At 37.8% G+C, this 27,894-nt stretch overlaps 1 protein-coding gene across 1 annotated transcript in view; it reads right to left on the bottom strand.

The window, feature by feature from the left end:
• LUZP2 (leucine zipper protein 2) overlaps positions 1 to 27,894 on the bottom strand; it is a 220,442-nt gene that overhangs the window by 46,322 nt on the left and 146,226 nt on the right. Inside the window, exons 8-10 of the mRNA XM_075501426.1 lie at positions 23,768 to 23,830; positions 20,400 to 20,462; positions 1,627 to 1,701 (exon numbers count right to left, since the gene is read on the bottom strand). Of these exons, the coding sequence (XP_075357541.1) occupies positions 1,627 to 1,701; positions 20,400 to 20,462; positions 23,768 to 23,830 (201 nt within the window). The remainder of the gene's footprint in view (positions 1 to 1,626; positions 1,702 to 20,399; positions 20,463 to 23,767; positions 23,831 to 27,894) is intronic.

The following is a 27,894-nucleotide window of genomic DNA, read 5'->3' as shown; positions in this document are numbered from 1 at the left end:
ATCTTCCAAAAATGCACATTGCATTACACATTGCTTCCATTCCTTTAGCTGAAACTATGTGTGCTAACATTGTCAAAACAGTTAAGGCCAAGTCTTTGCTGAAGACATGGATGGACCATTGGCCGTCTCTAACTCTTTTCAGTTCGTTAGTTCATACAGAAAAACTCTTAACCAGGGGAAAAAGGTACCTACAACTTAAACGGTCTTATTACTCTGAAGTTAGAACTAGTCAAAAATGGGTGTTTCTAGTCTCATAAAACTGTCTCACAATTCTCACTGGCAAGAACTTTGCCTTTTTCCTTCATTTGCACTGCTTTTTTTACTCCTGCTTGCCACTTCCACTGCACTTTCGCAGCATCTAAGCAATGATGCCATCCAAAGACTCCATGATGATTTGCAAGAAGATGACACCAGGCTCCTGGTAAGCCTATGGAACCATAACTGAGCCCTAAATTAAAATTCTATCATACTTAATAGGAAAGAAACAGAGGGTCAGAGAAGTCAGTTGGGTGTGCTGCAAATCCCCTTTTAATTTGCAGACAGAATCCCTTAATAGCATTCTCATTAAAAGTTCCTGATGTCAAATGTTCTTTGCCTTCTTCTTCACAACTGTCTGCATTATAATGAATAACTGCATTTGGAAGATATTTACGGCAAGCATTGCTCTCTTGTCATTGCTACAGACAGTATACTGGCACTAGTGAGAGGCCATGTCTGCGAGTGTTATACGAGCAAAGAAGGAACATGCTTAATTTTTAAATTAGTATGTGGAGCAGTTCAGTTCAGTGCACTAACAAGAAACACATGGTATATCACCAGACGCGCACACAGGTTTGAATAACGCTGCTGTGAGCATTGCTTACATAGAGGACATTTTGCAATGCTGGATGCAGATCCTCCGTCAAGAGGAAGATGTCAGTGATTGCAATATTGAAGATTAAAGAAAAATGCTTTTAGTGCAAGGGGCATACTTTTTTTTGCATGTCTAATGGAACCTGAAAATACTAGAAAACCAAACCAAAAAAGTAGTCTTTGATAGAGTATTGAAGCTTTTTCCTTTCTGATAAACTGCATTGCATGATATTTTCTTCCCAGCCACCCTAAATCTAGAAGAAAGTTCCCCTGTTGCCCAGCTGACAGGAGCGATCGTGTCTTGCTTTGTCCCCTCCCTGGGATTCCCCACAGCCTCCCGGTCCTGAGCGGGCACCTCTGCCCACAGAAGGGTTAGCTCTGTCACCTCAGTCCCTCCCTAACAAGAGGCTGACACGTTTCTATACTGCACCCTACTTGGAACTACGACTAAACCTCAGATAAAAATCCTATCGGTTACAGGCACATTCTCGTTAGTGTACTTTTGCGCATAAAGAATTGTAGCATTTAGCTTTCTGTGGGTTTTTGAGATGTTTGCTTCTAATTTGATTGCCCTCCTCTGAAATAATTTTGCAGCTGTACTTAACTTCATGCATCATAATTAGTTCCACTGACTTCAGTAGCATTACACCCAGGTACATGCAATTAAGGATGTATCTAAATCTTTGCAAGACTTTAATTCTTTTTTGTCAAATTACACCGAAACATTCACAGCTGATAGAGATAAACATGCTTACATTACGTTACACTTCTTACTTTGTCAAGGGCTGCCTTTTCCAATTCATCTTTCGCAACTGCTAGTTTTTGCTCCAGATCTGTTAGCTGTTGTGCCTGTGGGAATAAAGAAGAAAAAGCTGATGCAATCTACAATGCATTTTTTTCCCATAATTTTTCATGCAGTGGCTGTGAGTGAGGAAAGGATATAAATTTTACAAGTAATATATATGAATTGGGTCAGAATTCCTTGCAAAAAGACCAGGCCTCGAGGGATGTTTTTTTTCCTGAGAAAAAAGTGTATTTTTATGTGGGAACTGGGCTCAAATCTGCTCCATTTATGTGAATGCAAGTTTACTCTAATTTCAATGTCAGTAGCAAAAGTAATTCCATACTATAAAGTATTTAGAATTATGCCATAAAGTCCTTCTGGAAAACTCAAAGTATTCAAACAGTTTTTATTATTATGTTCATTTATCTGACTTCTGTTTGCAATTTGAAACACTGTTTTGTAGTTTTAAACGTTGAGATGCTAACATTAACGTAACTTGGCATAAACAGAGAAATTAGAAAACACCCAAACGTTCATGCATGTAGACACCTTATGAAATGCTACTATCTGCTGGTATACAAGGGGCTAACTCCAGATTTGTTTCTCCGTCGCCTTCCCTGGAGATATGAAAGGAAGATTCGCAAGAATAGCTAGTTATGCAACTACATAGTGAGAGAGCATTTGGGGAGATTGGCGTTTGAAGTCAGGGTCAGGCAGGCAGCGTGCACCCTATGCGGAAGGACTGTCAGCTTTTTATACGATGTAACGTTATTTCCCTGCGTAGTCCTTCAGGAGGAGATCTGGCTTTTTACAATGTATATGCAATGCATTGAGTGCAGGGGTTCAGGAGATGCTTTTAAATCCTCAGTAAATAAAGACCATGGTTTTCTCTCCCCTTCCCTAGGAGACTGATACACTCAAAGAGACTGCTCGCTGTAGGGAAACACATTCTCTGCAAAACCTTTCCATTTTAGGGAAGGAGGAGCTCCCAGATTCCTGCAATTCTCAGCCCTGTCATTAATAGCACATTGCTATGCAACCAAAAGGATTAAGGCACAGTTTTCTTTTACTGTTGTATTTGCAAAAACTGCCCAGTAGTTGTTTTCCCTGTTTATGAAAGGAACCATAAAGACACTGGAATAACCAGTTATCCTTTCTCTCTGAAGTTCTCATTAGGTAACGTACATTTTGTGCATAGAGAACAATTGGCTCAAGTTCTCGTTTCTCAGTTAGAGAGCAATACATTTGAATTTTGACCAAATATTTGCAAGCGCCCTTTCCCTCAGCACCACCCCACGCTCATCAGGTTTCTGAAGTCCATCCCCAGCCAGATACTATTTTCTTGCCAGACTTTTCAAGACTCTGCTGACTGTAAGCGTAGCTTAATGTATAGCCATGCAACATAAATCCTGTTTAGCGTAAAGCCCACAAAACATGGTTAACTTGGTCTCTGTGTTGGGGCAACGACAGTACTTCCAGCACGTATCATACCTGATGTGTATTAGCTTGGGCAAGCCTGTAGTCCTCAACAGATACCTCAAGCGATGTTTATTAGCACTAGGCATAGGCTGTACTGGCTGATAAAATGACAAAAGCCTGGCATTTTCAGCCCCCTGCTCATGTAAAGAACTACTTAGACGCATTTTAAAACAGGATTAGGCATTTATCTGCGGATTTATCAGAGCAGCCACAGTTTCATTAGTCAAAACCACGTACGATTAGGCAACCTTGCTTCAAAGCAAAAATCAACTGCTTGCTCAGATGCAGGGAAGCCTCTTGTGCATGCAGTCCCTAATTTCCACTGCATCACGTTCCTTACACCTGATACCAGGCCCTGTCACACACAGAACACACAGATCAGACCACAGGTTTGGTTCCTCCGTCTGGCAACAGAGGATCCAAGACAGAAACAATTCTTCCATTTCATTGGAATTTGCAAAATTTAACTGGACTTATCACTGACTTATTAGAGAAAAAACTTACTAACATATAAGAATTTTTCTACAGTTCAGTCACATTTGCGCTTGTTACTAAATATAGTACATAATATCACTCACAATAAACATGGTCCCAGTCAACGTCTGAAAGACTGAACAGTAAGCTTGGCTCTATCTGACACAGACAGTTCTCATTAGATACTAGAACTAGACCAAGTAATTTCTCACATCGTTAACATTTTAATTATTGCTACTTATTAAAATATTTTTACAGTACAGTTATACAAATTAATATATTTTCAATTCATGAGAACCAAGATTTGAAAAAGCAGTATATATAATTAAATAATTTGAATTGCCATTAAAAAGGAAATTATACAAAATAACGTTTACATGATAAATGAGAGGCCAGGATGGCATCTCTGATGGCGTGCACTGCTAAAGGATTAGAATCCCATGGAAGATGATGAATTGCCGCACGGTGTGGGCCAGACAACTAGGCACCTTCTCCATCTAGCACCATCTGTGTTACAGTTTAAATCAGCGCAATACCAGAGCTAAAGTTATGAAATTCGGGATGCCTGGTTTTCTTCAACACATGCATTATGTAGGCATCTGAAAATCTGGGTAGTTGACAGGAAGCAGGTAATGGTGGTTACAGGTGACTGCTGCTGCTGTCCTTGCAGGGGAATGTCTGGTGCTATATCATACATTGTACTCAAGGAAACCGCAGCCATATTAAAAATCAAGTCGGAGGAAAAGCGTTTAATTTCGTTAATTGCTGCCTACCATTAGAAAGAATTAATTAAGCTAACGTATTGTCATAACACTGCTCACATCAAGTAAAACATTTTCAGTTTATGGTGAAAAGGTATTCTTCCAGAGGACAGGCTCACATGTGTTTATAAAGTCTTTCTGAATGCATCATTTATCAGGCCTTATTCTTATTTTTGGCAATATTGTCATATTTTGATGGACTAACTTTTTCTGTAACTTTCATTTTTATTTATTTTATTTCATAGATTACGGAGCCAATAGGCCAGTGATATCAATCCAACTGACATCAAGTGAGAATAAAATCCTGGCATTAAAAATGCATTTTCGATGAAACACTCACTTGAAAGTAGTGATATTTCTCCCCAAACTGCAAAATAATATTTTTTTTTTTTTTCTGAAATTTTTTTTCTATCAAGGCTGTATTTGTATTGCAATAGTTTCACTGCTGTTTTAATTTAAAAGTTTTTTAGGGAACCTAATTCAATTAATGTGTCTTGGATAGTGAATAAAGAAAAAGGGGAAAATACCAGTAGGACTACTCTGCCCAACTCTACAAGTAGGACTACTCTACAAGCCCAACTCTGATAAGGAGTAAAGCACCTTTAAAAATCATAGCCTGGAAAAACGTAAAGGTATTAAGTTTCTCTTAGGCATTCTTGTAGAATCAGGTCTTACCGAGGAAACAGCGAGATAAATCATTTTTCCATCCTCTGAAAGACTGCACTGAGCAATTACTGCCAGTGAAGTACACTTTTCTAACTCACTTAAATGAATCTACTTAACTTTACTCATTGTGAATTACATTACACAAAATGCCCATATTTAAATTCTTCCAGGCATAAATATAAAAAGCAAAAAGACGACTAGTCTATTTTCAAGTAGTCAGAGAGAAATCCAAATTGACATTGAATTTTTTTACAACGAGTAATTCAGACCAGAGAAAATTTCTGCATATAAATAAAAAAAGAGAAGGTAATACCTACATGCCTTTGGGATGATGACTTTGAATGCTCAAGAATTTATAAATATCATATCAATATAATATAGGTAGTTGAGATGTTCACGTTCCTCGAAGTCACACAAAAGCAACAAAACAGGGGGGCGAGAGAAGTTTTGTAACCTGAAAAGCAGTGGCCAGAAGCTTTACACTTCTCACACTTCCTTCGTCACATTAGAAGGAAAAAACCATTCACTAGTGGTCTTTTGTGTACCTTTGGAGAAGTTCTAACTTTTGTTTGTTCTAAAAAATTAATCTTTTCAATGACCTTTCTTGGGACAAACATACCCACATAAACACAATGAATAAATTACTGTTGGATTATGTATTGTTGATAACAATGTGGTACTTTACAAATTGTTGGAGCTCCAAATACAGCTCCTTTTAGTGTTCTTGTTGGTATTTTACCCTGAAACGGTACATCTAAACTTTCTTCCCAAACCTGGCTAGTCCATAGGCTTTTCCCAGACGCCTCCTCCTCCAAGTCCTCCCATTTCTTCTCAGGAGTCAGACAAAACCTAAAGCTTCTCACCCATGAGGTGAGTTACTAGACTTTTCCTGAAGGTACAGGGCAGCAAAACCAGGCTATGATCCTATTTCCGTGTACGATTTAACAAAACCAGTAGCACAATGACTCGTTGGGGAAAAAAAAAAAAAAAAAGAACCAGGACCAAAAAAAAAACCCAAAAAAACCCAGAACCAGGACCCCTTAGTACAATCAAACACTGCGTGCGTGGGTCAGAGGGAAGACAGAGGCAGTGGTGCCCATCCTAACATTTCAGTCTTATTTGACCCCAGATCTATTCCACGATAACAGTGGGATACGAGTTCCACCCCCAGAGTAATTAAGGGCCAAGTTTCAGGTCAGGCGGGTGACGGGGCTGCGCAGCTGTACAGCTATTACAAACACTGCACGCTCGTTAGCGCAGCCAAAAAATGTTTTTTAAAAGGCTTTTTAGCATTTCTCTCCCAAAAACTTTATACAGCATGTCAACGTGGAATATAAGATAAATGGTGATGGCTTTTATTGTTCTTGTAGTTGGGTTTTTGGTGGGGTTGGGGGGTATTTTGCCTTTTTTTTTAAAAAAAAAAAAAACAAACTCGCAACTGCTTAAAACAGTCAGGAAAAAAATTACTCCATTCCCTTTCTTTTCCTTATACAAGATTTCAAAGGGTTTTTTTTTGCCAGAAAAGGCTAGGTCATGGCTTCACATTAGAAGGATTAGTCACACGTGCAGAGATAAGCATAGTCATGATGGGGTTTTCTTCACTTCAAGACATGATAAATTGGTATTTTATTTGGTTATTACAAAGCTTGTAACAACTTATTGTATTTCATAACAAGGATTCCTGTTTATCAAGGACAAAATTATCACACATTATACTTAATTAAAAAACGTGATTGACTAAGTGATGTTTAATCACACGTTAAATAGATTGGATATTCTGAACTCCATTTTTTCCCACATAGGCCTTAAATAAATGTTTAAGAAAAAAAGATAAAATATAAACTATTTACTGTACAACGTTTTATTTTAAAAATGATTATATTTTCTAACTAGGACAACTTTTTAATTGGAAACCACTTAACCGGAAATTTGAATACATTATCTGGTAAACAGCATTCTACTGTGCTTATTCTGTAAGCATTATTTGTATCTTAGAAAAACAGAGACTTGTGCTTCTAGATCGTACTGTTTACTGTAGCACAAGGTGTTAAATGTCCCCGAGAATAACACTTTTTGGCAGCTATTCCATTTAATCAGACGTGCAGCAAAAACCAGACGTTCAGCAACATCTGAATTATATTCCAAGCGCTTACAACAAGAAGAAAAGTCAGTTAAAAACATCATTTCTGCAAAGTCTTACAGCTTGTACATTTTCTTAATGCTCATTACTGCCACAATGCTTTTCTCTCTCATTTGTGACTATTCTGGATGGCCATTAAAAAAAGGAAATAAGACCTTTGTGCTTTTTGATTAGCTGAAATTTCACTTTTCCTTCCCCAGCTCTCATGCTTCTCCTTCACATAAAACTCATTACAATGAAAGCAAAACAGCAAGCTTGCTAGGGTTTTAGTAAAGCACTCGACCGCTAACTGAAGGAAAATAACTGTTTCTCTGCAGAAACATGCTGAGACGACGCACACGGAGAGAAGAGCCACGTCGCCCACCTTTGTGCCCCGTCTGCCTTTTTATCTCCCGGGGGGGATCCTCCTCCCTTCAGGTCAGGCCAGAGCACCTTAGGGTTTAGCACCAGTTGTTATTTCCGATGGATAACCGATCTGCATGATTACAACAACCTGCTGCTCTTTCTCTTGTAAGCCTGTCTTCTTTAAACAATTGTACCGCTTATTTTAGCGGCAAGAGAACAAGCACTGAGGGGGTAAGCATTTTAAAATGCCTGCAAGGCATACCAGAATGCTCTACAACTCCGTCAGTAGTGCGCTGGAAACACGTACCTCCTCTTGAGGGATGATTCGTTCTTTGGGGGCTTCTTTCTAAGATTTGACCATTCCAGTCAAGAGCATCATTCAGCCAGGAAAATACAAACCAAAGAAAACAGAACTAGTATATCTGGCAATATCACTTAACTTAAAAGTGTTTCCCAAGAGATAACTATCTTAAAACTTTCAGTTTCAAAAACATTACCTCATATTCAGCTGATGAATAAAGCAAAACCTAAAACTCCAACACAGAGAATATTCATTAACACTAGCGTATCCACTATTGCAAAGTGGCTCCAAATCAGCCAACAATGAGTGATACAGAAATCTCAAAAAACCTCCCAAAATGCAGATTAAATTTATTGTCTTTATTTTGGGAAATTCATGCTGCAGATCATCATGTAGGTGGCTCTGAATTTGCTGCCAGAAATATCCCAGAAAACAGGATCAAGCAAGGGGAAGACTAAGTGGTGCAGAACTAGCCTCTCATATAATTTTTATTTCTGTCTGATTTGGAACAAATGCAGAGGTATTCAAAATTGCCTCTGCTAGGAAGCACACCCAATTTGAGACATACGTGCCAATGTGCTCCAGATACCGATTGCCCGGAGCTGGGTGATCTCCCAAGCAATCACCCCACAGCCCGGTTCATCAAGGAGCCCCAGGGCCAGGAGAGCGCCTGGTTCTGGATTTCAACGTGTGCCAGGTGCCACCAAGGACCTGGTGCCCAAGGCACCGCCGTGGCTGCTCCTCCAGCCTCTGTGGTTCCAGGGAAAGCCAACGCGCGTCAGCACCGTGGCTTGCGCCTGCTCTTCGTTTTCACAATTTGTCATGTTTGTATCTGACCATTCTCTCCCTTACTGCACAGAGGCTGACAGCACGCCGTGTCCTAATATTCTCAGCATAAAACGCCTTCAGATCTGATATTTCAGAAAAAGACATTTTTCTCGGCAATTTCTACAGCACCTACCACTGCAGAAGCTTAAATGTTGAAGAAAAATCATTGTGCCAAAACAGTTGCTCTCAAAGCGTACTTCTGGCATCAGCACTACTCATACAACATCTTGCCTCCTTTTGCCATATAGCACACGCAGATCCACGTCCACAGTTTTCATAGGAAACATTCCCTCTTTTTCCTGCTACATGTTTACACAAGATGAGGTTTTGACTAATCTTTCAGTTTCTTATATGTCTTTCCCTCAGTCTTTTTTTTTCTGACCTTTGGGCAGTTTGGAATTTTTCAATACTTTCTGTGAAAAAGTTTTAAATTTTTCAACCCTACTGGGCACACTCAAAATCGGTATTATAATTAAACTATTTGGAAAATGTCAGTCAAAGTCCCAATCAATTTCAGTTTGATATCAATAGTAAACCTCTCCTTATTTTAGCAGGAGCTGGACCAGGTCTGTAAGTTGATTGAATAGCTGTACGCTGCCAGTTAAACGTGGAGCTGCTGCTGCTAGATTTAAGTAACCTCGTCTCACGCTGGCTATTGACTAGCCTTGCCTCACACAGTAACCCAGACCAGCTATTTAAGACTGCATTACCATCTAATGAAAGTCCATATCCTTAAGAACACATCCTCAGGGCCATACAGAAACTTTTAAAATTGGATTTTTCAGTTCATTAAAAAAGTTACAACAATTTTTTCATGCTCAAAACTGTGTCGTAAAAAAAAGCACTGACAATAAACTCATAGACCTGAATTATAAAACGATACTCACATTTTGCAAATCTGTAATTGCCAAAACTGCATGAAACCATTTAAAAAATAGAATAGTAGAAGGATATTTGTTTCAACAAAGTTATCAATGAATTATGTTGATACATAATCCAATGTTCTTACTGGGAAATATATATGATGACATCCCTCCACCTTCTTGTATGTCATTTACCTCTTTATATTAAAAAAATTCCCATGTCTGCAAATAGCTTGTAAGTATTTTTCAGCAGCTAATTCTGTCTAGATCTTCAGGCCCCTCCTGTGATGCTAACATAATGTGCTAACGCTAACACGTTACTAATGATTATAACATCATTGCAACAATATACAAAATGCTAAAATATGGCATTTGCAATGGAAAATAGGCACCAGCAAAAAGATGCCAAGGTAAACAGTGACATCTACTTCCTAAGCAAAACACACATAATCTAGATAAGACTTTCTACATACATTTTTGTCAATACACTATACCACCATTCAGGGGAAAAAAAAAAAAATCTTGCCTACTACAAAAGAAATGAAATAAATAAATAAAAATCTTGTGCTTCATGAAAACAAGAAGTACTCGCTTACCATACGGTGATAAAAGACCGTGCAAGGTGAAAATGAGGAAATGAGGAAATGAGGAAATGAGAAGATGAGGAAATGGTCCCTATCCTATATTATCTCAACAGGATAGCTATCTGAAAAGTAATCATGCCATCTCTTACCACCCAAACATCAACCACAGATATTTATGCAACAGCCCTAATATAGTTTACAGAAATCAACTAAGCAAATTTCAATTTCCTGTCTCTCCCAGGGGCCTCAGTTTCTACTGAGAAAAACAACTCAATAATATCCTGTCTTGGAGCATTTTTCTACATCCAATAAGTAGCCAGATCTAATCACAAATAATTGGTAACCTGAAAACCAAAATTACACATCCAACAGTAGGCAACATCCAACTACATATCTAAAAGTGTATGAACATATGACTTGATCAAGAAAAAAAATCCCAAAATGAATAATCAACAAAATCATGATAAAACCAACCAACCAAAAAAAAGGGCATCATAAGCCTTCTCCCTTGGAAAGAAAAAAATCTAGCAGTTTCTAAGACCGAACTACCACATGCAGCAAGAGCTACAGGGATCCTAAACCATGAAGACTAAGTCCAACACTCGTTATACTACAGAGCAGAAATACCTCAAGGAAGACCCCACAATCTTAGATCTTAGGACTCAAGGAAAACATCAATTCTCACTCATGACATTAACCCATAAAACCCTGCACAGCCTACCCCGTCAGTCATCCACCTCAGGAGGCGACTTGCCAGATTCATCAGCAAAAAAAAACCTGGCACAAAGTTCGTATTCAATCCTATTATTCTCAAAACAGCAAAAACTGAATTCTGTAAAATTATTGCATTCTAGAAATCCACAGATAAACAGAATAATCTTCATATAACAACAATTTCTAACATGAATATAATCTACACTATACTTCCATTCCCTCAGCCATCAATGCAATTGCTTTGAGGAATATACTTACAATTTTCTTCCTGCCATCCTGATGACTTTCGACAAACAAGGATACTCCTTGAAGAAAACACACCTATTTTCAAGCACTTTGTCAAAGTAATAGTTGTACATTATCACACTGCAACATGAAAATTCAGCTCTCCCTAGCAACATGCTCCTGGCTGTCATACATCACCAGATACAGCAACGTCTGTGAAAAAGCATTAATTACTGATTAAGCTATTAAACATATAACTTTACTGATTTTGTAATTACCTTGTATTGCAAATGCTTTGAAAGAAAAATGTCATCAAACTTTCCATCTGGCTTTGCGCAAACCAATGTATACAAATGGCACCAGAGCATGAAATGCGAACCACTCCATAAGTTCTGGGTTTGTAGACAACCTGATCTGCATGTATAACCACCAAACCACTGGATCTGTTACTCACAAATGTGTAGTAATATTAGCACAAAGATGGTAATTCCTGCGCTAAGGATGAAGAAAAGCATTTTGCAATACTTGCAGCCATGATGTTGTCTCTTACACTCAAAGACCTTTTCTACAAGAGAACAAATCATAGTTTGAAATAATTACTCAAAATAATACTACTGAGGTCATCTCTCAAGGTCTGGGGCAAATTCCATGTGATATCTTTGATGCAAACTATTATTTAAGCCTTTCTTCCCAAAATTATTTTAAATTTTTTTTGGCGGGTTGATATATGATTTATTTCCACCACCACCTCCACCCCTTTTCAGCCAAATTTAAATGCTATGGTACACAGTACCTCTTTTTTTAGGTGTAGTCCTAAATTTTTAGACAAATTGTTTTAGACAAAAAACTCATTTTTCCCTCTAATATGACTCTGTCCAATTACAGATTGATAAAAGTTTTCACTTGATTGTTTTCTGTTAGTCATGTTTGTGCATCATGACTTTTACTGCTTTAGGAAGTGGTGTTAGGCTCCAAGTTCCTTACAGACTCAGCAGAGTGGATGAAGAACCTGAAGACTGGAAAAGAGTATGTGTGACACCCATCTTCAGAAAGACAGAAATTGAAGAGGTCATGACTTATAGATCCATTAGTACAACATTCATTTTTGGAAAAGTGCTGAAAAGAATAATCAAACTACCTCTCTAGGGGACAGAGTTTAACTTGGTATATATATCATTCATGGACTGAGCAGTGAACAAAACATATACTCATTAAATATTCTGGTGACATCAAACCAGAACTCTATGTGTCATAGAAGATGGGATTTATCTAAATTTATCCTGACTAACTGAAAAAAATAGGATGATATTCACTAAAGACAAGTATAAGATACTAAATACAAAGAGGAATAATCAATAAAACAAATATAGAATATAGAACAGTAGGGATGAATGACTGGGGATGATATCACTACTGAATATGTCATGTTTTTGTGGAAAAGGCAAAGAACACTGTGGGTACAGACTACAAAAATCCTTTTGCTCTGCTCAGCATGAGTGCAATGTCCAGCTGGACCTCAGTGTCCATGTTAGGGCACTGCAAGTGGACACAGACCAAAGAAAACAAGTTCAGATGTGACTAACATGAAGCATTAATGGTATGCAAACATGTACTGATAAGCAAGACTGGAAAAAAAATTCTACATATGTTAATCTAAAGAACAACAACACTGTCAGAGACACAGGATAATAATCTCAAAATATGCAAAATATTGCTTTTAAGGAAGGGGTTTAAAAAAAACCCCAAATCTACTCTCCAAGTCTATGGGAGATACATGACAACTAATTGGCTTCAATTTCAGTAAGGAAGATTCAAAACATATAAGAAAACATTTTCTACTACTAAGGCTAATAGACTAGAACAGACCAAAGCACCAGAAATACACAGACTTTGAACTGCTGCAGGTTTCTAAAAAAAAATTAGAGGAGCATTGTGAAAGAATAACATGTATATAACCGAACCTTCTGTGGAGTCTGAGAATATAGAACACCCGTTCTATTTTCCACAGTCTCCTAAGAAAACAGCTTTTGCCAAAACTGAATCAGTGCTGATGGGATTGCCACATATGTATAAGAATTTTTGATCTCAGTAAATATGAAGTAACCTTTCTTATTTATGTATTTAAAAGTACGTAAGAATATTTTCAGGATTTTCATTTCAGCATCTATCGGACTCTGCTTGTGTTGTAGGCACTTTTCATTTCATCTTCATCCTTTGTAAGAAAAGCAAAGGCTTATAGAAAAACTAAACTCAATCCAAAGACAAAAAAAATCTCTTTTTTGCTAATAAAACCACCAAAGAATAATATACAAGCCACAGTAGACCAATGAGCTTAAATTTATCAAATAGAAAACATCATAAAATAAATAAACATATAGTTAAAAGGAGGTTCAGTTTGCTACTTTCATTCATTGTGTTATTTCTGGCAAAGTCCAGGGAAACTTTTTAGAGGACATTTTCCTAGCTGAAGTCTTTGATAGTTATCCTCTCAAAATAATATGCTTAAAAATGCTATACATTAAATGTGTAATAACCAGTAAGTCTCCTCTTCCAGACTCTATTCGGCTGTTAGGCAACGTGCTGAAGCCAGCCTGTAGCTTATAGATCATCTTATCCTAATAAAGTCACTGGTTTAAGATCTCTAAAAAAACCCCCAAAAACCCTACCTCTAATATTTGGCTTTACATTTATGTTTACAACTGATATTTTATACTAGCTTTTTTTTGTTGTTTTGTTTTTCCTAAGCAGCATTGCTAAATTTCCCCAGGGAGGTCGCAGAAGATCCAGATGCTGAAGAAACACATTGGATGAATAAACACAGCACCGGCTAGAGAGCCCGTCTGAAAGCGAGATGAGCTCTAGTATTCTCTCAGGGAAGTTGATACAACAGGCCCATAGGAAACCGTCCTCAGTTTTCTCTTATCATCTCCTTCTAACATTGAGCTACAGAAGTTACATTTAGCATTACAGGGCAATGTGAAAGCAACAACAAAGATAAGAGCATTCTTTTTGTGCTAAATAAATCAATGTATAAATAAAGTTTAAGGAAAACAATGTTGCTTTTCTTGAAAGCTTTCTTCAAGGAAAGAAGTTGTTTTACGGTACTTTGAACATAATGAAGAATCCTTTAAAATGTGGAAAATGGACTCATTTTTCAAACGTTCAAGGTCAGATGAATTCTGCAGTTGATAACAATTTTAATAAAAGCAGGTGCAAATCATGGGTGAAGTGAATGAACATTTATGGCATGGTTGGATTTGGGTCAAGCCTGACCTCCGACTGTGTATAAATAGTTAGAATTGTACTGGAAAACCCAAAACTTTTACATCTTCATACATGTGCCAGCACACAAAGCACTTCTGCAAAAAGTTATCAAAGATTTAAAATTATGTCATCAATTATTTCAAGCCCAGGCAACAAAGCCATTTATATTTTCACGTTTAACACAAGTTCTCTGCAAAGTCAGGTCTTCAGTGGTTTTGGGGTGGTTTTTTGTTTGTTTGTTTTTCTTCAATCATTTCACCTCTTTCTCTATAGGGAATGCAGAACCTCATAGTCTGCGTCACAGAAATAAATACTTTGCAACTCCGGGAAATAGGTTTACTGTGGCATGTAATTAACTACTGCTAATAAGGAGGAAAACACATACGGCGGCATCAATTTTACTTTAGAGGGAAGAATGGTATAAATATTTACCACATCCAGTCAGTATGATGTGAAAACAATTTCACATAATTTTGCTTTTCTTTGACTCTATTTACGTAATCAAATGCCCGGTTTAAAATTATTTTCACACATCCAACTAATGAATTGACTGGTGTAGTACTATGCGTTTCAAAGTATTTGGAAAATGGTTTTGACTATAAATGTCAGACTTTTAAGTACATTTTAAGTTAGGCAAGTCTTTAAAGCGCATCCTTTACCCCTTACATACAAAGTCAATTCAGGTGTTTCCCAAAAAGAAATACTTCCTTGAAACAAGTCCTTGAAAGAAAAAAAACCCACGTTCTTTTTAAACATGCCTTCTCTTTCTTATATAAGTTTGTGTAAGCAGTTGTAAGACAAGCGTAAATTGGAGATGTTGATATGGTACTGCTTAGTCCTTCAGAGGTATTAAACACTCAATACCCGAAACACTATTTAGGAGCATAAAAGAGAACTGAAGGTAAATCTTGCTCTTAATTCGTGATAGGGCACTTCACAGAAACGCCTGGGTTCAAGAGTACCACCGCGGAAACAAACTAGACACTGTGAGGAGCAGCAGAGGTTGCCAAGCATTGGGAGAAGCAGCAGAGGTTGTCAAGCGTTTGAAGGGAATGAGACACGGACTCCGGTGCTGATAGTAGGGGGGCCTTTATTTACCTGACAGCACTCCTTTTATACTTATCCCGACCGGTTCACACGAAGCACGCGCAACGCACGCGCTTATTCTAACCATCTAATTGGCTCTATAACTTTTATCACGCAATGTTTCATTGGCTTATAGTTATCTTGTTGTTCCTTCTTCTGCATTCTTTTGTTCATTCTTCTGCGTTCCTGGTTTTCCTTTTTTCCTCTGGGCCCCTCGCACATGATCTCAGTTCAGAGATGTGTTTATTAAATCAAGGTCATCGGTGTACTGGTCTCCTACAAGCATCGGGAGCAAAGTCCTCCTCTTCACCCCCTCCTTCCTCCCTCTTCCCTGCCCTGCTCCTCTCTCCCAGTCACCCCCACTAACCTCCCCGCCTGCCTTCTCCCTTTCCTCTCTATTTGAGCACCTCCGGCTTCACTGTTTCCTGATGCCCCCATGCCCCAGCCCTGCCTTCGTCTTCTCAGACATCCTCTAGTTTGACACTATTGCCTGGGCACCTGGTGGCTCTCAACGTGGAGAGGTTTAAGGACCCCCCAGGGCCACAAGCAAGCAGTTTGTTAGTGTAAGTACCCACCTTGACAGCTACGCCTCAGTAACCGGCCACAACTGTGTCCCCAACTGGAGCAAACGTGGCTTGCTCTTCCGAGGAAGGTGCATAATTATAAACCATCCCGCTCACCATAAGACCACGTACAGAATACTTATTAGCAATTACCTAATTTGCTGTAAGGCAGATGCTATTTACTTGCTTATTTAAATGTAAATTATGCTATGGAACAATGATTAAGTACATTGGTAGGCTAGGCTTTGTTAGCTGTTGCTCACATTTGAGCTTTTTGGGGGGTTTTGGGACTGTCTATCTATATACTGTGTCTCCGAATTTAAACGACAAAAGGGAAAACAGATTAAGCAGTAGATGAAATTCATACTTCTGAAACTCTGAAGCAGAATCCTTAGAAATCCATCGCAAAAAACCTAAAAAAGGGTATACTCAAGCCATAACAGAGAAGCATTCTCGCCTTGTACATTTAAAAGAATGACGATTTCAAAAATACAAGATATTTGTCTAAACTGATAGTGAAAGTTATTGCAGAATGTATTTTTCATCTCATATTCCTATCACACACACACATATGTTTGTGTTTCATGAACAAAATACCAAATTATTTTTAATTCTTTTCTAATTTAGTAAAACATGTGACTTCTAGGGCAGTATAGCCAAATGATGGGAAGACAGTTAATGAAGGAGGAGTAATTTGAAAACAAGTGGATATGAATCCCTGAAACAAATGTAGACCTTGATTTAGCAAAGCATTTAAACTTAAGAGTACTTCACTGAATCAGGGGTTTAGGACCACAAATTATTGTAATTAAGAGTGAACTCATTCAGAACTAGTAAGTACCTACTTACAAAGGCAGCTATAAAATTAAGAAGCTTGAGTAAAGGGAATTATTTTATTAATGATTCCTTATTTTTCTCATTATAATACAAAGCAAATGTCAACTTTTGTGAACTCCTTAAGGATACTACACTGCATGGTTTAAGGGACTGAACTCTAACAAAGACACAGGAGCCCAAATTCTAATCTCAGTAGAGATACTGACAACCTCTATAGCCTTGAGTGCATCACTTAATTTCTGTGACTCTCGCTCCTTATCTGTCGTATGGCATTGTATCACATATATATATAGAGAAGAATATAGATATACATACATGCCACATAATTAAACAGCTAGATTACAAAACACTTTGAAAACATAAGAGTAAATACATGCAAAATATGATGAACTCATGTTTTATTTACTACCACTTGTTAAGTTACTGTCACATATTGTTAAAAGCAGATATAATCTACCAGTTCACTTGAGCATTAAAGGAGAAAGCTGTCTTTTTCCCCCCTTCATCTTCCTCTCCCACTTAACCCCCACAGCTCTAGTCAGTACAGAGTCATTGACAATAATAGTTACCAGAATTTAAGAACTAGTTTGTCGACGTTGATTATGCAAAACAAAAAGCAAACAAAAAAACCCCTACTTACTTCACATATATCTTCACAATTAATTCCACCACAGAGAGGAATAGTTTAATGGGCACGGACAGAAGGCATTCCCTCATGCCCTTTAGAAACCTAACAGCCTGAAGTTTACATCCTTCTGGTGAACTGCTAGGAGAAGCTTGCAACGTTCAGAGCTATAGAGAGAACCGAATTCCCTGAAGTCCTCAGCAAGGCACAGAGAAAGCGTAAGGTTTAATGGGGTGGGAACGCGGCAGAAGGGGGAAAGGGTAGACGTCCTGTAACGTGACAGTAACTAGCAGCCAGGAGATTATCACACACAGCATTCATGCTCTCTGCTGGCAGAAGACTATCCATCCACCCTTTTGACCTTTTATCAGAAAGAATCAGAGCTTCACAAAACAGCCTCAACAGCACTGATAACATGAAATCTTTTTAGTTTCTAGTCTCAAAGCAACTAGAAATGAAATACCACCTGTTCTTGCCCAAACCTAGCAGCCTCCCTCTGATCAGACAGATATTTAAAAAGCTTTGTGCCCTATACCAAATGGCTTCTACTCTATTCAGTACATCTGTCTTCAGACCTGAAACACACACAAAACAGCACACTGAACCACATCTCACATGACTAGGAGGATAGCACGGTTGCTGTTCCGTTTTCTTCATAAATCAAATTTCCTTTAGTCAGGAAAAAGACCGACAAATAAACCTGACAAAAATATTTCTGACTAGACAAGAAGGATATATCAAATTAGCAAATGAGGCAGTCAATCACATACAGAATTGCACACGGTCAAGAGATGTTTCAGGTATCTGCACACGTAGTTCCCATTACGTGGGACTCTGGAATCCATTTCACAGTTCATTAACATCATCCATCTAAAGTTCTCAAGGCTTTTTTAATTACATTAGTTCATAATTTCCCTAAAAGGCAAGTAATATTTTCACTATTTTGCAAGTAAGTGCATTCAGAGCAGAACTCACCCTATGTAACTTGGGACCTACATGTGAGCTGGTGGCCCTAGAATTCCTTCATAATCAAGAACTATGTCTATTCAACGTAGGTCAAGGACTTTAAGGCATAATTCATGTGGTCAAATGTAGACATAGTCTTTAGGAGAAGATGTATTTCCCAGATTCCCGCAGCAGTACTGACTAACTCTCCAAGGATTAGAAATGGAGTCTACAGTGCAGACGTTCATACCCAGTCAGATGAGACCCACTTCTGTTCCCATCCACACTAGACCCATCGCGTCCGTTGTAACACAAGTAAACTCCTTCCCCTCCACCACAAACCCCTGATCTTTACATCTGTACCTTAACCACTAAATTGTCATTCCTGAGGGAAAGTCCTCTAAATAGTTTACTGAACTAGGATCAAGGGAAGGTGGATTTCATTCTCTGTATGACAGTGACTTGCCAAACAGTCTTTCCCATTTGTTCACTTCTTCATGCTCGTGTTTTCCTTCTCCACTTCTGTAAGCTGTTTTCAGGTGGGCAGCTTAGGGTAGGAGTGTTCCCTTGCTAAGCATTACTAGACGACCTAATAATTCAGATCCATTTTCAGTATCCCTGCACATTAGCATAATGAAAACAACAAGTAGATGGTAGTACTGAACAATCCTTCCGCCTCAGCCAAAGAAAACAAGCTTTCACACCCAGGCAAGTTTAGAAGCTATAATCTTTTCCTCTGTTCAAACTCTCAATTATAGCTAAACTGAATTTGAAGAAAAAAATGTGCTATTTTTCTTTATGCTGGCTGGTATTAAAATTTAACTGCCTAGATGTATAATATGCCTAGGTTTTATCTCTAAATCTATTCCTCTGGTTTGGGTCTTATGATGACCAGAAATCAGTGTTCCTGAAAAACCTTGGAATCAACCTGTGCATGAAAAAAAAAAGGGGAAAGGAAAAAAAAAAAAATCATCACACTGCGTATTTTAAATGGGCTACGTTATTCCATCTTTACAGTACTATGCATACAATAGAAAGACAGTCCAGAGAGTTAAATACTTCCAGAAGGCAATTTGGACCTCATATTGAGATGAATTACTTTGTAAGTAATTCTAGCTCTAGTCACTTTGAAGATGACAACTTATCTTCATCCTTTATGCCGGGAATAAAAGCACTACTCAATTAGCAGCCTCCAGTCAGGTGACCTGAATCGCTCTCCTCCTTCTTTAACAGGGATTAACTTCTCCCTGTGTTAACAAGGACTTGATGCCCTTCAGCAAAATGTCTGTATGTTTTGTCCTTCCCTCTCCGCCTCCTTTTTTTTTTTTTTTTAAATGTGCTAGCTAGACAGGCTATTCATGTGGATTGTATAAGCCACAGATATTTCATTTTTTTCTAGAAGCTTCACTTTTGGTAAAGATGTTTCAGCCTATAACAGGAATTTGGATGCAGGGACCTAAGGAACTTTCCATTGCTCAAGCCTTATCACAAACACAAAGATTTGCTTGAAGTGTTAACAATAATTGACATTGCCGTGGAGGACTGCCAATCAAAGAAAAAACAAGAACCATCTGTAAAATATTCTATTGTTCAGTCAGAAAGATGAAAAATGTGTTACAGAATCTATGGAGTAGGACATCAGGTTTTGGTCACCAGCAGGAAACTAGAACATTGCTTTATGTGAGTGTATAAATACAGATGTTCATAAACCAAATACTTCCCACTGCTTTTGTGTATTTAAAAAGAGACACCAGACAACTTTCTAGGCTTTGAATCTTCTCTTCCTTGCCCCAGAAAGCAATTTAATAAAAAGCACTGTCTCTGTTAGAGTGGTTTGCAAAAAAAAAAAAAAAAAAAAAAAAAAAGCAACCAAAATAGATCATACTTCTGAAATTGCATTATGGTATTATGTCTGCCTTCAGTGTTTTGAGCTCTTTTCGGTATGGTGAGAAGGAAATAATTCCTTAGAACTACAGTAATAAAGGCAGCTATCATACTCCTACATTACTTCAATACTATATTAGCTCTAATACTTTAGTCAACTATAGTGAAATAAAACTTACCTTAAAAATCAAATCCTTTTTCCCATAACGTAGCTCTTTCAGCTGGGCTTGGATCTTTTTTGACTGAAAGTAAGGATAATAAAATCAAGGGGTTTTTTAATTTTAAATATTTACTTTTAAGATCAGAAAAAAAAAGTAGCAAGTTCTGACAACAGAAGAAACTAGATCGCCTTTAAAATGCAGAAAAATAACCAAAGTTCATTGCTTTTCCAGGGTAGCATGTCTAAACCAGGCAAAAGCGCCAAGGAAAATGTAAAACGGCACTCACCTAAAGCCCATCCCTGAGTTAGTACTATTGTGAATAGCCGTTTGGCTTACACATTTCAGACATGAGATGTTATTAAGACTTTCCATGAAGCACTACTGAAGGCATCACCTTCAAAGTAAAGAATCTTCTTTTTCTTACAGGGAAAAAGTTTTCATAGCGTTGCATAGGTTCTTCTTTGTAATGACCAGGGAGTTCCAGATAGTATCCAAATGAACTAAGTTCTCAGTTTGTGACCACGTCGTCTAAAATAGGCATAGTTATGCTGATTTATATCAGCTTAGGCTGGTATTTATTTTAAATATTGTTAAATTTATCCTTAAAATAATTTTAAGTAATCATCTATACATTCTTTTACTTAATTAAACAAAATATAATAGAAATGGGTTTTTTTTATACTACACCAAACTATTTCACCCTTTATCTAAGAATTCTGTCAAAATAATAATTTCTATTTAATAAAATCCACAGTCTCAACCGATATTCAGTAAGTTTTCTCGCATTAGTTAATATCAAATGTTTAGAACTCCTTGGAATAGATTAGAAGTGTATTCCACATTTACTGAAACAGCACATAACATATTACAGATGGTAGTATATCTTCTGCAAATTGGAGTTTTTAGAAAGATTTGATGTCTTTCTAATTGGTTCAGTCAAATTCAGTGACAGACTTTTGGAAAGGATGAATGAATCTAAAGACAAAATTTTAGAACTTGCTTTAAATATTTAAGAAGTAAGGCCAAATTGGTTACTGTATTCCCTAAAATTTGAAACAAATAGCCAAGATCAGTTCAGTTCACTTCTTTCTTCTGTAACTACGTCTGCTGTTATTTCATCTACACAGCAGATCGTGCCAATTGCCTACACTCAATAGCCCTGTCCTCTGGTCTGGACAATGCAGTCGGTAGAGCTACGGAATATATTCCACATCATCTAAAGACCAATGAGACAACCTTAACCAACTTTAATTGTTCTAGGAGTTCTGCTTAAGCAAGTATACAGGCTCTGTGGCATACAAGGTATCCAAAATGGCTACAGAGGAATCTAAGAGTTACAGTTAAGGTATCACTCATTTGCTAACTCACAAACCTGTGATGAAATTAAGAGTTACGGAGCTAAACGTATTCAGTGCATAATATAAGTGACTCAAAAGCACACATACGACCTGTAACTCCTTGTGATAAAATTTGGTTGTTTTGTGGTTTTTCTGCGCTTCTAGGGAGAGGACATACAAAAGCTTTTAGTGCAGTCAGCCGGGTAAGGTCGTCATTAGACACAGGCTGATAACGATCTCTAAGCCACAGCATCTGGGAATATTTCCCTGGCACATGCCCCTTTCTGTTTCCTGGGAAGCCCGAGGTTTGCACCACCCTGCCTTCCTCTCCCCAGGGCTCTCAATTCCTGGAGAAGAAAAGCCAGCCATATAAACTGTATAGGATCACAAGCACGCTCCCGTCTACGCAACCGGACAACAAGGAATCACAGGGCTCACTCAAACTGTTTACATGCAGCCTGAGAGAGCAGAACGAAGCAGGAGCTTCCCGGCAGGCAACTCTATCCATGAAGGGCATTTGATCTAATAACTAAAAGGATACTGATTTCACACAGTTGTAATGCTTGGTGAGCACAGTACTTAATTAAAGAGCAGAAAATACACTGCGTTTCGCTGGCTGACACCACCTCACTGGCAAAACAACAACAAAAAAAGGATGCTCCTGTAGCGTCTTTGCTTGCTCTAATGGCACTGACCCACTTAAAAGCCACAAATCTGCCAGGATTATTCGTAAAGTCTGAGATTGTTGAAAATACGCTCACAATCTTCTGCCTTGAGAGTTAGCTAGTTTATGTTGAGTTTTCTGAAATTCTCTGACAGCAGCAAGGCTTGTCACACTACAGTAAATTTAACTTAATCTTAGGTTTCACCCTTAGATTTCAAGACATTTATGTTGCAAATATTAAAGAGACATAATAAGGGAAAAGATCTTCAAGTTAATTACCAAACATTCAAGATGTTACGCAGCTAGGAAAAACAAACTTGAAAAAGAGGGGAAACCAGAAAGCTGTGTTGCACATACTGACAGTTTTTTAGCAGTAAACAAGGGAAGAAAATATATTTGTATTCATACACTGTGGCATGTTTGAAAGCAACAATGGTGATGTAAGAAGATAACACAGATTTTGACAAGCTAGCAAAAAAAAACAAACCCAAACCCCTATTATTTCCTACCATTGAGGATTTCTCAGAAACAGTGGTTGAAGATCTTCAGTTAGGCTAAATAGCTAATATAACTAGAAATCTCTACTTTGACCTCATAAGTTTTGACCTTTAAGTTAAAAAGTAGAGTCTTTAATGAACAAAACACGTTCAACCCTAATTATGAAAATTTTAGTCAAGAAGTGTGTTACACTTCTGTTTCATTCTGGCAAAGTGCAATGACTTTCGCAGAAGTTATCTATGCAAAAACCCATGACTAACGTAATGTAAATGAGTAAATCAGATTCACATATAGTAATACCCTCTTTCATGAAAAGTTAAATAGCTAAAGGGACTGCTCGCATGAATGCAGTTACTTGTACGTTTATGTATTTGCAACAAAATAGGGCTTTTGTATCAACTATCTTTGCTAGCTGCTCTTCAGTAGAGAGGAGATTTCTTTCCCTGTATTTTATAAAGTGACCCTTTTTGCCTTGAAGTAATGAAACATTCTAGGAATCAATAATAATAAATCTTTCCTGTCTCCATAAATTATTTTTAAAAAGGCATTTAGCTATTCCTGTCTTCTTCTAGGCATGGAGATCAGGGAAATGAAATCAGTTTTATATATGTTATAGATGTATAATATACATCTACAGAGCTACATGTGCTTTTCATAAGCATGCCCAAACTTTATTTTATTTGTCTAAAACTTGAGTTTGCAGCTTGCTTTCTAATACATTTGAGTTGCTTCTAGTGCAGTCACAGAAATAAGTTCAGATGAGAGTGCTTTAGGAACACTCACCATACACGCATAATATATAACCTATACCAGAACCTCAGTAGAAAAGACTGACGCAAGCTTCTTTTGGGTACGTCAGATTTAGAATAGAGAGGAACCTTACTTACCTCTTCTGCATGAATACCACAAAGCTTGTTTCCTGACAGGAGCTTGTTTTTGAGGCTTTTGTTCTGGGAGGGGAGGAAAAAAAATAGAGTTTTATTACTGAGAGTTACTGAAATATTAAGGGACCCTTTAAATATTTGATCATACTAGTTTCATTTTATACATGGATAACACCTTCAAGTCACCAGCAAAGACACAACTAAGAAGACAAGATAGATGCATCATGGCACAATATCCTCTCTTACGGAATTCTAAAAGGTTATGACTTTGCTTTAAAACCTGCTTTCACGTGAACAGCATTGCACGTAGCAATGCTGTTCCAAAACACTCTAGCAACAGAGTGTTCTAGAGTGTTCCAAAACACTCTAGCAACTCAAAGCAATTTAGATTGGCTACACTGAGGTAAAAAAGGAAAGAAAAAACCCTCGAATCCTTACCTGGTGTCAATGGCACAGCTCAATATCATTTTCAGTAAATCATTATAACAACTGCATAATAGGGCCAAGATCTCATCACTCAGCCTTGATGATCAAATTCATGGGGTCTTTTTGCTAAATTTCATAACTTAAAACTGCAAGTAATCAAAAACTTTAGAAGGTTAGCTACCTGATAGTATTTTGCCAACTCAATATGCTTTTTCATGCAGGAGATTTAAATGCATTTCTTCTCATTTTCAGGGAAAATAGTAAACCTTGATAAAATGAACTTCCAGTAGTCTGGTTATTCTTTCCGCACTCCTCACTCATATTATCCCATAACTGATAGTCAAGGGTAAAGATCTCTCTGCAGTGTGGACATCTTTCAAAACTGGTCAGAAACCTAAGTATTTGATAAGCAGATCTTCAAGTGCTGGATATACCATGCTTACAGTAAAAAGAAATTAAAAGAACACCAAAACCAACTTCTCCTGCGCTAATGAACTGTAAACATACCTACAGAAACCTAGCCCATCATTTCAGGAATGTATATTTATTACTGAATAGCAATAGATTTCTTGAATACTGTGCACAAGAACAAGCTGGCATTAGAGAAAGAAGGGTAATTCCATCCAGGACATCAGTTCAAATTTAGGTCCACATCCCACTGAAACACTGGAAGCTTTATTTCCAAAATTAGAAGCTCGGAGTTTTTCTTGAAAAAACCCTTTCTTATTAACGCGAATGCAAAGAAACTAAAATTCCATTTGAAACCTCCTTTGCACAATTCCAAATAAGGAGAAGATATGACACCATTTCACACGTTTCACCGTTGCTCTCTACCGTGCACCAATACACACCACTGCAGAAACAATAAATCTTTTCCAGCTGTTTGACACGGGCGCCCACAGTTCTATAACACAACAAAAAGGAATGGGGATGTTACTTTGAATGCGACAACCCAGATTCTGCCTCACAAAATGTGATTTGCAAAGGGCTGGGTGTGGGGAGGGAAAACAAATGTTGTTCTCGTAAGCCTCACAGTCGATTACTTTTTGTTCTTTATTTGAAAACTATGTTGTAGCTCATCACAGAGCAGCACCTTATTGTACTAACCACTGTAGAAATACAGAACAAGACAAGTGGCTCTGCACAAAGGGAATTGGGTAGCAGATACAAGATGAACAAAGATAAACCAAGTAGAAACCAAAGAGATGAAGCACGAAGCACGCCCAGCACATCTATTGCTCACCAGGGGTGCATCTAAAGAGCTACGGTGTACTGTGACCACACAGTAGATGGGATTGGTTTCGCACAAAAGATCAGCATCACCTCTTGGAGTGATGGCCCAACAGATGTGCCAAAGACACTGCTTCATTAGGGAATGGGACTTAATTAACCCAGGAAGTCAAGTCATCGCTTTGTTTTGACTAACTAGCTTCATTATCCTCCAGTCCCCCTCCAGCCTGGCAATGTTGGTTTAGGTAACAGACCCTATCCATATTTCGGAATCAAAGTAAGAATGAGTTGTAATCCTTACATTTTTACTCATATACCTTCCTTTTGTGAAGCATAAGCTACTATAAGAAATACTTCTATTAATACATTAACAGTTCCCAAGTAACTTCTACATGTGCTATTTTGAGAAGGCCTTGCTGCAACCCAGAAAGTGAAGAACTAAATGCCTACCACCTCAAAAGGACACACATTGTACTAGATGGTTGTCACAATTTCCACGTTTTGCGCCAAAGTAGCCTGGCAGAAAAATATAGTTCAAAAACAAAACTCGATGAAAATATTTTAACTTAGGAGATGAACTCTGACTCGGAGATTTAGCTAGGTTTAACAGGATTTACCAATACTGTCTCATTATCCAGTCTACTAGCAACAAAAAAACAGGGTTACCAGAATGTAGGCAAAACAGTCATGATTTAATCTGCACTTAATGTTTTTAGAAATGAGAGCAAGCATTAAAGGTTGCAATTATCAAGAGCATAATAAGCAGGAGCTTGTCAGAGGCAGATGACAACTTCTTGCTTCCAATTTGAGTGTTTATGTTACTTAGCAAATCACATGTCACTGTCAAATATAGCTTTGCATCCTGATTAATACTGATAATTTTCTGTCACAGAATGTGAAGTATACCAGTAAAAATATGAGAAGTATAATAGAGCCTGATTTGATTGGGATTCTGAATTAAACGTTTCAAAATGGAGAGTCTGAGCAGGTACATATTGTGTAAGTTTGCTACAAAGGGGCTATTCAAAATCAGATCAATTAATCAAGGAGATTTTTAGGTTCAAAATGCTTGTTGAGTCAGGACAGAAGTTCTGACTTCTGAGTCTTAGATAAGAATTCAAGATGATGCTTCTTATTGTCCTATTAAGGATCCTTCAAAGAACAGCAACAAATAAGTTTAACTAGAATTTTACACAGTTTTTATTGCAAACATTTTATTTGTTATGAAGTACGTGAATGGAAAAGGTCTTGGACGTTTCAAGTTTAAAAAACAATAAAAGTTTAAGGAATTAATTCAGTACCTGTAAACATGTCTTTAATAGTCTTTTTTAAAATTATGTAGAATAATGATTTTAATTAGACATGGCCTTTTAGATGTAGAGAAAGGATACCATTATATTCAAACTAAATAGGTATTTTAATGTATCTGAACATCTTGGAAAACTTATAGCACAATCTGTTAGTTGGAGTAATCATATCATTAAGCCAAGTTACTGTAGTATCTAATTCTTAATTTACTAAATCTTTTAACTCATTTGCACCAGTAGTTTCAGTGCATCCCTAAATTCAGGTGCAGAAAACTGCTGTCAGTGGTTGCCACGTGTGCAGGAATCCTGTTGTCGCTTCCCATGCAGTCGGTTCTTACTGTCCTGGTACCTACACTCAAGAAATAGTACCACATGTGAGTACAGCGTCTATCAGCGTCCTCCAAAAACGTGAGAACTCTCAAAGACAACTTGTCAGATTTGTTAACATATTCTTCCCAGAGCTTCCATACTGAAAATAACAAGCTTTCTACCTCATTCCTAAACAGATTCGTCAGTCAGTCCCTGGGCATTTTTTTTCCTTTCCTCTTATACTGCCATAACATTCACATATTTTAGTTGAGTTTCTGATTTTATTTTCAATATGTGAGACCAGGCCTAATGGAAGCTGAATGCACTATATGGGTATTGACAGTAACCCTACATTTAGGTTGCCTAAAGATCTCCCAGTGCTATAAAAGCACACAGAAGAAGCTGTAGCGTCACAGTTGCTTTGCCAGTGTGCCTTCGGAACCCGCAAGGAAAAAAACCCCTTGCTCGCTGGCTAGAGGGGTATATATTCCTTTCTCTTCCTAACTTTTGAAAATAATCCCTCCGCTTCTGTCATTTATTCTCCTGAATCAAAGGCCAGTAGCCAGCCAAAATAATCACCAAACGTCTGAAGAGATGCACCTATACATTACTACCAAAAGCAGCAAACCCTACCGTGACAGACTGAGCCCATCACCTCTCCAGAGAAGGGAGAGAGAGGGAAGAAAAATAGAGAGATATGACTACCTTAGCAGTCTTAGAAAACAATAACCATGATGCCAACGGTCCTTTCTTTTCATATTGTTAGAGAATTTTACTAACTTTTATCTCAATAAAATTCAGGTCTCCTTCCCTCCGCAATATCAATGCATAGTGGCTGAAAGGTGTGACACGAGTTTT

The sequence above is a fragment of the Mycteria americana genome, chromosome 5 (assembly GCF_035582795.1).
Source record: "Mycteria americana isolate JAX WOST 10 ecotype Jacksonville Zoo and Gardens chromosome 5, USCA_MyAme_1.0, whole genome shotgun sequence".
NCBI classification, from domain to species: Eukaryota; Metazoa; Chordata; class Aves; order Ciconiiformes; family Ciconiidae; genus Mycteria; species Mycteria americana.
Note: the sequence above shows the minus strand (reverse complement) of the source record. Positions and strands in the feature narration are given on the sequence as shown.